This window comes from Sminthopsis crassicaudata, chromosome 4, assembly GCF_048593235.1.
Source record: "Sminthopsis crassicaudata isolate SCR6 chromosome 4, ASM4859323v1, whole genome shotgun sequence".
Taxonomy (NCBI): Eukaryota; Metazoa; Chordata; class Mammalia; order Dasyuromorphia; family Dasyuridae; genus Sminthopsis; species Sminthopsis crassicaudata.
In genome coordinates this window covers 9,697,971-9,710,200 of record NC_133620.1, presented here as the reverse complement: position 1 = coordinate 9,710,200, position 12,230 = coordinate 9,697,971, and the positions used below count along the sequence as shown (strand labels likewise).

Sequence of the window (12,230 nt, the reverse complement as noted above, 5' to 3'; positions counted from 1 at the left end):
TCAGGAAACATAGTATGCTGGATTTAGATTGAAAGGAGCTGGATTCAAATCCCATCTCTTCCACTTCTTGTGGGATCTTAGACAATTCATTCCACCTCACTTTGACTCAGTTGTACATTATGGAGACTAGCTTCTGAGTCCCCATTCAGATCTGCTCATTTTATTATCTTTTAATCCAGTGGTCCTCAAACTTTTTAAAGAGGGGGCCAGTTCACTGTCCCTCAGACTGTTGGAGGCCGGACTATAGTAAAAACAAAAACTCATACTCTGTCTCCGCCCCTCAGCCCATTTGCCATAACCCGGTGGGCCACATAAACATCCTCAGCAGCCACATCTGGCCCACAGGCTGTAGTTTGAGACCCCCTGCTTTAATCCAATGACCTCATACCCCATTAGGTTCTATTTGTACTCTTGGGTATGGTAGTGGGTCTCTAACCAGTGGTCCCATAGACAGGTTCTAGACAGCTGCACATTTTGTTATCCCCAAGAGGTTGAGTGGCTTTTGTTTAATGAGTGCAAAGTCCAAGGGCTGAGCCTCAAACCTTGGTTCTCCCACTTCCCAGCTTGGCTCAGGGGGCCTATTATTGCTCTGTGTCCAAGAACGTGGCTCCCTTGGTGGACGTCCTCCTCCTTTCGTGCCTGTGTGATGCTCTCACGGGAAATAGGGAAGCTTACTTCTTCCATTCCGATACCTTCCCTCTCGTGTCTGAGTGAGTCTTCTCTGTCTGTAAGGGTTACCTGGGAAGAGCAGGGAAAAACTCCAAGACTTTCCTAGTCCTGATAGCCAGCACATCAGTGCAAGAAAGGGACACGATGAAAGTAATCAGAGTTACTCCTCCTCCAGCCTATACAAGAGCTACTCAAAAGCAACAGAATGGGATATCTGAACTAGTGTACTGCAAAGTGCACAGAAGTGTTTGATAATAAGCGCTAGTTATTACTCTTTCTTCTCTTAATCTTTGACAGAGATTCAGATCAATAGTGAAAAAGTCGAAAGGTCAAAATTAATGGATAATAAATTAAAATTAAGTGGATAATTCACTGCAAAAACAAGTTGAACTCCCATTTTGAAAAATAAATAGATCCTTGTGAGCCACTAGTGTATTTAGAATGTTAGATTCTAATTCTAGGAGCCACTCATCTGAGCCCACTTAAATCCCGATTGCACAGGAGTCCCTGAGTAGCCCTCCTATTGACAGAATTCCCCAGACCTTCTGAGAATGGAGCATTTAAAAAAAAAACCCTACCATTGTTAGCCTCCCATGATTCAGTGTCATGGTCAGCTGACCTCGCCATTCAGTTCTACGTGATTCCCCGGTCAACATCTCCTGAATCTGTCTTTCCCGTGCTAGCTTTTGATAATTCATGCCAAGAGCAGATGAGACTTGTGTTGTCTGTCGCCATTTCCCTTTCAAGCGCATTTCTTCTAACACCATTTTCCCCATTTATTACAGAAGAAAAGCAATGGCGCCCCAAATGGATTTTATGCAGAGATTGACTGGGAAAGATATGTGAGTATCCAAAGGGTAATTCTCTTGTTACAGAGAGATTGCCCAGGAGAGCGGCTTTTGTAGACTGGCATTTGGGTTCAGGTATTAATGAAATCCTATCTGTCCCGCCTGGAGGAGTCTGGCCTGGTCCTCTGGCACAGGGGCGGCCCCATTATCTGAGGTCTGTGAGAAGCGAAGCTCAAGGCTGACTACTAATAACCGGCTGGACGACTGAAGACAATTCACTTTGCCTTTCCTGGGATCCATTTTCTCATTTTCAAAATGGCAGATGCACAGAACTTGTTAGAATGAAGGCAAATGAAAGCCGTAGAAAATATAATGTGGAAGACCTCGGGAGAGATCACCTGGCCCAACTCCCATCATTTGCAGAGAAGGCAACTGAGGGTTATTCCACACGTGGGTTATGTGACACTTTGAAAATTTCAAGGTATCACATAAGTTAATTAATCTACAGTTATGGGTTCAGAGATATTCAGTCACAAGGGATCTTGGATGTCACCAAGTCTACCATCTTCATTTTACAGATGAGGAAACTGAGGCTCTGTGAGGTTTAGTGACTTGTCCAAAGCCACACATCTACTAAGTGCCTAAGGTGGGATTTAAAGCCAGATAGGATTAGCCCACCTCCAAGCACATGTTGTCTCCTCTACTTAGCCATCCATTAATAATTCTTATAAACCACCTCATACTTACTGGAGCTGGCTTTATCCACCACAATGGATAGCTTGCTGTACAACTCTTGGGTAAGTCACATGGATAAGTCTCAGAACCTCAGTTTCCTCATCTGTAAAAAAAAGCTTTAGTAACTAGTTACAAGATATGTGACTTTGTGAAACGTGCTTTGCAGACTCTCAAGGTACACGCCAATGTCCGATTTTCCTGTTCATCCAACTTTAGAGTTGACCAGCATGGTCAACTCCGCAGGTTCAAAAGGAGTCCAAGGTTCTCTGCTCACCTCTTTTTTCTGGGCCTTCTCAGGTCTTTCAGAGAAGAATAACTGACTTTTGTATAGAACTTCAAAATTTATTAGATGCTGTCATTCACTGGATCTTCACCACGGCTCCATGAGACAACCCTGGGAGAGAAGTCATGGCCAGTTATCAGCTCTTTTTTACAAATGAGGTCACTGAGGCTCAGGAATGTGCAGGGATAGGATGGAACTGATTCCACAGATGACAGATATAAAGCTGGAGGAGCTCTGGGAGCATCACAGGTCCCTGGATTTAAAACTAGGAGAGAACCCAAGGTCACCTTGACCAACTTCTTCATTTACAGATTAAAAAACTGAGGCCCTTGGACGTGAAAAAGAATATGCAGCTAATAAGCCCAGATTCAATGATTAAATCCAGCCCCATCACTGCATCCCCCATTGTCCCTCCCCAGCCATATCCCCCATTGTCCCTCCCCAGCCACATCCCCCATTGTCCCTCCCTGGTCATATCTCTCACTGCCCCTTACTCCCATAGTCCCTCACTGCCGTTCTCCCCGGCCACCTCCCTCACTGCCCCTCCCTGGTCATACCCCTCACTAAGTCACTTAATAAACGCTCCTATAAGTGAAACAAAAAGGAGCCAGAGCTGGTTTTATTTTTCTTTTCTAACTAGATACACCCCAGGTTATGTGTCCTTAGAAACTGTCTCATTGAGCTCAGGACCTTAGAGACCATCAAGTCCTTTTCACGGTTCACCTCCCTTGGACGATAAGTGCTTTTTAACAGGCCTTCCTTAATCACAAGCAAGTAGTTATCCCATCATATTTTATCCTGTCCCCACTTTGCCTTTTCCTGAAAAGGGTCACTGTGACTTCCAAATGCATCTGACCTCATTCTGCCTGAATTCCTTTGTGCTTTCCGGCAGGTGCATTGTCACTTCTTACCTCCAGCATCACCTCCTGGCACCTTCTTTTATACTCCCCTCCATTAGAGCCCTTTTTATTGAAATTACTCTACCATCACACATGTATTTTGTGTTTCTTTCTCCATGTTGATACTTTATCATCCCCAGCGAAACACAGGCTCATTGCCTGAAACTTTGGCTTTTGCCTTTCTATCCCTTATGTAGTTCTTTGAGGCTATGGATAGACGCCCCCCAAGCCTGAGTTCAAAGATGCCTGACCCTGGGCAAGTGATTAAATCTTTACCTGATCATTTCCTCATCTGTGAAATGAAGATAACGAGAGTATCTCCCTCCCAGGGGCATCCTGAAGATCTGATAGGATGATATCGATGACGTGCTTAGCATAAAATCTAGTACTTCTTCAGTTCTGTATAAATATTAGCTATCATTATTATTATAAAGTAGATGCTTAATAAGTATATATTAAACTGCTCAATGGAATTTTAGCCCTTTGTCATCAAGTCTCCTCTCTCAGACTATGCCTGACAGTGAGTCAACATTTATTAAGTACCTGCTGTTTACCAGAGTAACTGAAAAATGTACCTATTGTGTACCAGAGTGACCGAATCCCCTTGGTTCTAAGATGGACCTATTTGTGTTCAGTTTTACTCAACAGTAAAAAGCAAAAACGTGATATTGGAGCACACAGGGTGCACAGACTTTTCCACTTGGTTTTGTTTCACCAAGAATTTACTTTGATATTCCTCTCGTTATTGTGTTAATAAGGCAAGAGTAAGGACATGAATTAGAATGAGAAATGTGGCAAAGAATGTTGGAATCCTGGCTTTAGACATTGACTTCCTGCGTGACTTTGGGGAAGTTATGGCACTTAACTGAACCTCCATTTCCTTATCGGTAAAATTAAGGGGCTTCAATGAGATGACCCTCCAAAGTTCCTGCAGATAGACCTGTGATGCTATTATCCTGAATTGTTTACCCCACTCTGCATGTGTTTTTCCCTCTAACCAAAACAACTCCCCGTCTTCTGTACTTTGTTACCAGCCAAATGCCCCAATGAAACACAGTTTTTCTCTGAAATGCATTTAGTCCCAAATGCTAATCAGCTTTCAGAGAACTTTCCTGCTCCAATTATGCATTAAACACCAATTAGCCTAAGTAATAAGGGGATTTTATTCTCAATAAATTATTGCATAAATATTGAAAAGCTAAGTGGGGAGAAATGTTGAGCTGCAGATTGCCAATGGATCTGCTGCCAGGTAAAGAATTAAGCCTCATGTTCTTCCTCGTGGCCTTTGCCACAGTGCAGGTTACTGGCAAAGGATGAAAGCCAAGAAATTGTCAGCCCTTCTCTTCCTCCTTCCCTTCTTCTCTTCTCCCTCTTCCCTCTTCCCTTTCTCTTTCTCTCCTTTCCCTTCTTCTCTCTCCCTTACCTCCGCGTTCCTCTTCCTTTCCTTCTCCTTTTTCCTCCTCCACTCTCCTCCCTCTTTTCATCTCCTTCCCTCTCTTTTCCCCTTCTTCTCTCTCCTCCTTCCTCTTCTTCATCATTCTCCCTCTTCCCTTTCTCCTTTCTCTTTCTCCTCCTTCCCCTCTTCCTATTCTCTTCTTTTTTCCTTCCTTTTTCTTTCTCCTTCTCTTCCCTATTCTCCCTCATTTTCTCTCCTTTTTCCTTCCTCTTTCTTCCCTCCTTTCTTCTCCTCCTTTTCCACTTTTTCTTCCTCCTTTTTTTTCTACTACTTGGTACATGCATACCTGATGAGTAGCTCAATCAGGTTCAGAATTTTGTCTACACCTGACTCGGAAAGGTGGCTGGTCAGCAGAGGGAAGGAAGGATCAGTCCATGTCTTGCTTTGACCCATCTCAAACACTACTATTCTGAATTTGTCCCCCAACTTTCCTTTTTAAAATGTGAAGAACATCCATGCTAAATATAAAGAAAAGCCCTGGGAGCAGTTGGGTGGTGCAGTGGATAGAGCACCAGTCCTGAAGTTAGAAGCACCTGAGTTTAAATCTGGCCTCAGACACTTAACACTTCCTGGCTGTGTGACCCTGGACAAGTCACTTAACCCCACTCAGCACAAAAAAAAAAGCCCTGGGAGTCAGAGAACCTGATGTTGAGTCCCAATCCTGTCACTAATAATTTTTGCTTTAGTGACTTAAATTTCCTAAAACTGAATTTTTTCATCTGAAAAAAGAGCTCCAGAGGAGTGCTTAGGTCTCTACCAGCTTTAGAAGTCTGTGACATTCATGTGCTTGCTCAGATTCTTGGGTATCCCAAGAAACTCATTTACCCAAATTATCTCAGAGGTCAGCATCCTTCTAGCCTCAGTTGTACCAGAACAAGAATTCCCAGCCTAACTTGTTGGACTTACCCACTCATCTTGAAGCAGAGTGGGGACAGCGGGGAAAGGAGGATCTCATCAGAGATTTAGTGCTGGAAACTCCACAGGGCTGAAGTCCTGCCCTCCCAAAGTCCCACTTTCATGGATGTGTACATACTCGTGTGTATACACACGCATGCATTGTTGTTGTTCCGTTGTGTCCAGCTTCTGGTGACCCCATTTGGGCTTCTCTTGGCAAAGATTCTAGAGTGGTTTTCCATTTCCTTCTCCAGCTCATTCTACACCTGGGGAAACTGAGGCAAGAGGGTGCTAGAGTCACATAGCTAGTAAGCATCTGAAGTAAAATTTGAACTCAGATCCTGCTGACTATGTACTGCTCTATGCACTGAGTGCCATCTAGCCGCTCATACACATGCATAGATCTACATACAATATATAAACATACATAGGGACACGACAAAACGTACATGGAATCGAACAAGGTAATTGCTGGAAACCCACAGCGAGGATGTTGAGGGAAGTCTTCAGGAGCTGCTGGGACTTGGGCTAACTCTTAGATTGGCTCATTTGAACCGTACAAAAGCCCTGGCTGGGACCCCGGTGTTCTGGGCAGTACAAATGAAGAAGCCCAGGGTCTCCCCGGATGAGTGTCAGAAGAGGTCTTCGGATCCTCGTTTTCCCCAGACAGGTTCGGTGTTATTTATGAACTCCACCACGCTGTTTCAGGGTCAGTGTGCTTCCCGCTGCCACTGGCCTCCTCCTGCCCCGTTACATGGGCTTGGGACCTTAGCTCATGGCCGTGAGGGATGAGAGGGTGCAAGCAGGAGGGCTCAGCGGCCGCCATTTTTACCTGGTCCGTCTTTGTATTTTGCAGAACTCTCCTGAGCTGGATGAAGAAGGCTACAGCATCAGACCAGAAGAACCCGGCTATATCCTTGCCCTCATTTTAGTCCTCGTCCAGTAAATTAGGGGCTGGGCTAGGCTGGTCCCAAGGTGCCTCCCCTAGAGTACCAAGGCTTAGCCCCGTCCCAGAGCATGGTGGGAGGTGGAGGAAGGCTCCCACTGGAGGACGGGACATCCTGGGGAACTTGCTACCAGGGAGGGCAGTTCACCACTCGCTAGGAGCCATGTGCCTTGTTCTAGAGAGGGAAAGAGTGGGGTGAACCCATTGTGGGGATCTCACATCTTGTGCTAGAGGCAGATTGTTGGTGACTGTCGGGAAGAGCTCCCGGGGGGCCTCCCTGTACCCTCCGCCTCCAGGCAAGCTTCCTAGACTCCAGCCCAGTCCCCAAGAGCCCTCTGCCCCTAGAGTTGGGCTGTCCTGGGTCTGGACATAATCAACGCCAGACCGGCCGAGAGCTGAATGAAGAGAAGGGAATCACCGGGGCTCTCTGAGAACCCCAGCCCCTCCTTGTGGGGTACAGTAAGAGGGAGTGGACAGGTTCTGGAGCTGGAGCTGCCCTGCCATCACTGACACAGAGGATTCCAGAGGGGGAGGCGCCCTCTTCCAGCACTGGCCACCTCCCCTTGTAATTTAGTCTTAGGAAGTCAAGGTGGGCAGTGAGAGCGAGAGCCAGGATGTGTCTGGGGGGTTGGGGAGAGGCCCAGAATCCATCTCCCTGGTTTTGAACCCAGCCAGGTCTGTGCTGTCTCTCCTGGACTCAGCCAGTCTTGACTTCCTAGGGATAGAAAGAATCTGATCAAGCACATGAATGTCACGGACTTCTAAAGCTGGGAGAGACCTTTAGGTCTGCAGAGCCCTTTGCCGGTGTGGTCCCATTCTGCCCCCACAATCCTCCGGGTGCAAAGGGCCCCGTCTTAATTATTGTTCTCTTTAACTGTGATCTACCTACCAAAGGAAAGCACTTTTATTCTTCAAGTGAATCAGAAGAGGAAGAAGAATCCCACAAGAAGTTTAATATTAAAATTAAACCTTTGCAATCTAAAGACATCCTCAAGAGCGCGGCCACCGTGGACGAGCTGAAAGCGTCCATAGGCAACATCGCGCTCTCGCCGTCGCCAGTGGTGAGTGTCCCCGCCCTCCCCAGCCTCGGCTGTGGCTCCCACCGTCTCTGTTGTCGCATTTCTAGGACGTCCTTAAGGTTGGGGTGCGTGTGATGGAGGTGACGTGTGATACGTGTATATGATACGTGTGGGATGTCGGGGTATAGAGCATGTGCAATGTCTGCTCCGTGGGGTGAAGTAGGATGCATGGAATACGTGGGCCGGTGGTATGTATGTGGAGGTACACGTGTACCCCTTTGTGTGTAACATGTGCCGTGGGACATGTTGTGTAACATGTACTGTGCATGTGAAGGGGGTGTATGGGAAGGGGCGTGCCATCGGAATTCACCGTAGACACGGCCATCTTGAACAGCATTGGGGTTTTCAATCCAAGGTGTTTGTTAGTTTTGGGTTGTTTAAGCTCTCGATGGGTGCGGGGCCCTGACTGCCGCTAAGAGTGTGGGAGAACAGACTTCCTTGGTTGGCTTCCTGTGGGTGCTGAAACAGCAGCTAGAAAGCCCGAGGCAAACTGGCTTTTGAAGCAATATTTGCCATTAATAGCAAAAGAAAGCTCACACCTTTTCCACCCTATTTTTCTTGTCTCCTTTTTTCACCACTTCCTAATTTTTCTTTCTTCAATATTAAACCTAAAAATAGCCGGGAGGAAGGGTAAGAGAGCCAAAGGAACAGATTTAATTTATAAAAACCTTTAAAATTGTCTTTCTATTTCTGTGCCCAAAGTTAAATAGCATGTCTCCTCGCTCCTCCGAACTGATTCCGCATCGATGAGGGAGTCCTAAAGATTTGACTTTCTCCAATATTTTATTGTGATGATATTTATGTTCCATTCCTCATCCAATCTCCCATTTCTCCTGCTTATTTTGCAGCACCCCCTCCCTCCTACCAGAGCTCCTGAAATCCCTTGTTTGGGTGACTGGCCTATATACCTGCCCATAATGTTGACTTTCCCCTACATTGTCTCCAGTGGGGCTAAGCGCCTGAGGACTGGATCTGTAGCATTTTTGTTCTAATTTCTCAGGAGAGATTATAAAGCTCTCTACTTCTGTCCTCTAAAAATGACCTGAAGAGGAGACAAGCCGGAAAAGAGTCTTAGCAAGGTCTTTTTTTATTATTATAGCTTTTTATTTACAAGATATATGCATGGGTAATTTTTCAACATTGACCCTTGCAAAACCTTCTGTTCTAAATTTTCCCCTCTTCCCTTAAACCTCTCCCTTAGATGGCAGGTAGTCCCATACATATTAAATATGTTACAATATATGTTAAAGCCAATATATGTATACATCATGATAGTTGCTGCATAAGAAAAATCATATCAAGAAGGAAAAAAACGAGAAAGAAAACATTAGCAAGGTCTTTCGAGATGGCTGGCCTTTTGCTGTGTTCCAGCCGAACGAGGTGTCTATATGAGGGGCTGATTAATAGATTAATAATAATTAATAACTGTTGGGTGTTGGGTGAAATCCTGATCTATCCTCGGAAAATGTTGTTCTTGTTGGCCTAGGATGAGGTAAATTCATTATTAATTTCTCTTTTTAATTTTAGAATGTCAAGTTTAGTATTTGATTGGGGATTTTTAATTTGGTCTTTTTTTAGCTTTTTAATTTGCAAGCCCAATTCATTGATCTTCTCTTTCTCTATTTTATTCAAGTAAGCCTAAGGTAAATTCATAAAGACCATATACATATTATCTATAATATTATATATATATATATACAAATTCATAAAGACCAATACACAGCTGGCAAAATCCAGTGGTAGTATCCATCAGAATTATTCCTGCAGGCATGATCATTGCTTACCATCTAAGTGAGCTCAGGACAGACTTGACTCATTTTATTCAGCTTTTTATTGCAGTTTTCCCTCTGCTCCTGAAAACATATTTAGGAAGATCTATATTATATGAAAAAAAAATCATTTCTAAGGCTTATTTCAGTTCTTGTAACAGTCTGTATCGGTGACTTCCGATCAGAGATATTTACCTTTTAAGGGTCTTAACCAGACCATATTCTAGAATAATTTTGCTTTCTTAAAATAGTTTATACAATTTTAAATCATTGAGGTAAATGGTCGCAAAAAGTTTTCTAATTAATTTGCCTTAGTTTATGTTGACCCCAAGCAAGCAGTGAAATATTAATAGGAAAATAGGAAACAAACCAGGAAGTCCGATGGGTATTTCTGTCCCTGGTGACTGGGGTAAAAGAGGGTAGCATCCTTGTGGAACCATAGCTCTGGATAAGAGCTTCCCTCTAAAAATAGGAGGCTGTAATTGAGACTATAGCTTTCATTTTGGAAATCTGACTTTCTTTAGAATGAGCAAGGTGGAATGGGGGAAGGAGAACTGGCTTTGAAGGTCAGAGGCTCTGGGTTCAGATTTTAATTTCATTACTCTGTGTGATCTTAGAAAGGTCACAATCTCCATGTGCCTCAGTTGTCTTATGTAAAATCTATAAAATGTCTCTTTCCACCTTCAAAGTGATGGACCTCTATATAGATGGTTACTGGTCTTTGTGTGCCAGAAAGGCCCGAGGTCAGTGGATGGTGGTGGAGTCCAGGAGCCCAAGGATTCTGACTTGCTGTTTGATTTCATGAGGAATAACAGAAATGATTTCCACTATTCAGAAATAATTTCAGACTTTTTAAAGAGAAGTGGAAAGATCAGGTTGGTCTTTAAATGCCAAATTACAAGAGGAATCAGGCAGGCACACCGTCACAAAGTGTGTATCCTAGGAGAGATCATAAGACATTTTCTCCCTGTCACAAAAGCTGCTGTATTTGCATTTAATGGAAATATAGCACCTGCTACGAGGAGCAGAATTGCCAAGCTGGATATATAAATAGCTTAAACTGAGAGTCGATTCTTCGCTTCTTTATTATGGATTATAGGAAGATTTTTCACTTAGAGCTTTGGAATTGATTTGATAACTCAACTTTGGCACCTCCGTGCATGGTGTAGGTCTTTGGTGTCCATTATCACACTTGGGCTTTGGGATTTTAATAGCTGCCTACATCCATTGAACGCCAAAGGCACCATCAAGAGGAGGTCAGCTCGTTATGTCTGTTGTCAAGGGAAAAGTTAAATAGGGGAGTCATCCTTTTCTGGTTCTGGAAAAGGTGTTTGAGATTTAGGGTTCTCCCCCATGAGTCATAGCTTTGGATCCAAGATTCAGAGAGCCTGAATTCCACTTTCCACAATGTCCCAGAATACAGTGCGGTACAGGGGAATGATGAATTTGGCATTGGAGGATGGGGATTCTAATGATGCTTCTGAATCTTGAGATTTAGTGGCTTGGGCCAAGACACAATGCTGTTTCTTCAGCTATAAAATCATATTCTCTCGACTAGACACCTCTTTGTTCTGTATCTCAGGGTCTTATTTCCTCATCTGTCAAGTCATATTATTGGACTAGATGCCTGCTTGAGGATCCTTCAGTTCTATAATCTCTCAGGGTCTCAGTTTCCTCATCTGTAAAATGAGAAGACTGAACTAAATGGCCTTCTAGCTTGAAATTTATGACTTTGTGATTTTATAAAATCATAGCTTCCTTGTTTCTAAATGTGTTTAATGAGATTAATTTGACAAATAGAATAAATAGCTTCCATTCTTGAATGAGTGAGTAAATGAAAATTGAATTAAAAAACACATTTACTAAGTGATCATGTGTGTCAAGTACTGTGCTAAGAGCTGGAGAAATTAATGGAGTAAAGGAAGACAGTTACTGCTCCCAATCCAACTGGAGAGACACCATACCTTAGGTTCATTCAGTAGGTCAGATGATTTTTCAGGGAGTCTGCTGGTCCCAGCAGCAGGGCAGATGGGAAGGCCCATGAGGCTTTAGGAGCCAGTGGTGAGGACCCTGGTAAGGCTGATAATCTCCTATCTCACCAAGAGAAATGGGGTTTTTGAATCTCACTTAATCTAAGCTATATGAGCATTCAAGCAGTCTGGTGCTGGCTCCGGGAGCTGACAAGAGGGAATCAGAGGCGGGAAGACTCTCCTGCTTCTCCATGCTGACAGATCTTTTTTCCCAAGGATAAGAAGAGACAGAAGTGAGGGGACCCAGTGTCCTAGGGTTGGGGTACGGTGTCAGGGCACTGAGTCTAGGGGTGGAGTGTCAAGTTTGAGGAACAGCAGATGGGTTTTTATTGTTAAAATGTAAAGTGTAAGATAGCTGATGGGCTGGGAAGGGGTCAGATTATGAAAAACATTAAGTAGCTTTAACTATATGACTTGATATTTGGTCCCAGAGGTAATAGGAAACTCCTGGGGCTCACTGAGCAGGGGGCAACCTGAGCATATCTCTGATTCAGAAAAAAAATCACTTGTGCAGTATATACAGGCAGATAGACATATAGACATATATCTGGAGACATGATAAGCAAACATATTATAGATTTGCTTCTAGAAACAGCTAAGTAGTGCAATAAATACAATGGTGTCTGATCTAGAATCAGCCCCAGACACATTCCAAGTGTGTGACTCCAGGCAAGTCCCTTAA

At 44.0% G+C, this 12,230-nt stretch overlaps 1 protein-coding gene across 5 annotated transcripts in view; it reads left to right on the top strand.

Moving 5' to 3' along the window:
- The window catches only part of SGIP1 (SH3GL interacting endocytic adaptor 1), a 280,603-nt gene that overhangs the window by 160,376 nt on the left and 107,997 nt on the right, over positions 1-12,230 (top strand). For all 5 annotated transcript variants that reach the window (XM_074265714.1, XM_074265713.1, XM_074265712.1 and 2 more), the window contains 3 exons: positions 1,455-1,511; positions 6,581-6,635; positions 7,556-7,731. In XM_074265714.1, the coding sequence (XP_074121815.1) occupies positions 1,455-1,511; positions 6,581-6,635; positions 7,556-7,731 (288 nt within the window). The remainder of the gene's footprint in view (positions 1-1,454; positions 1,512-6,580; positions 6,636-7,555; positions 7,732-12,230) is intronic.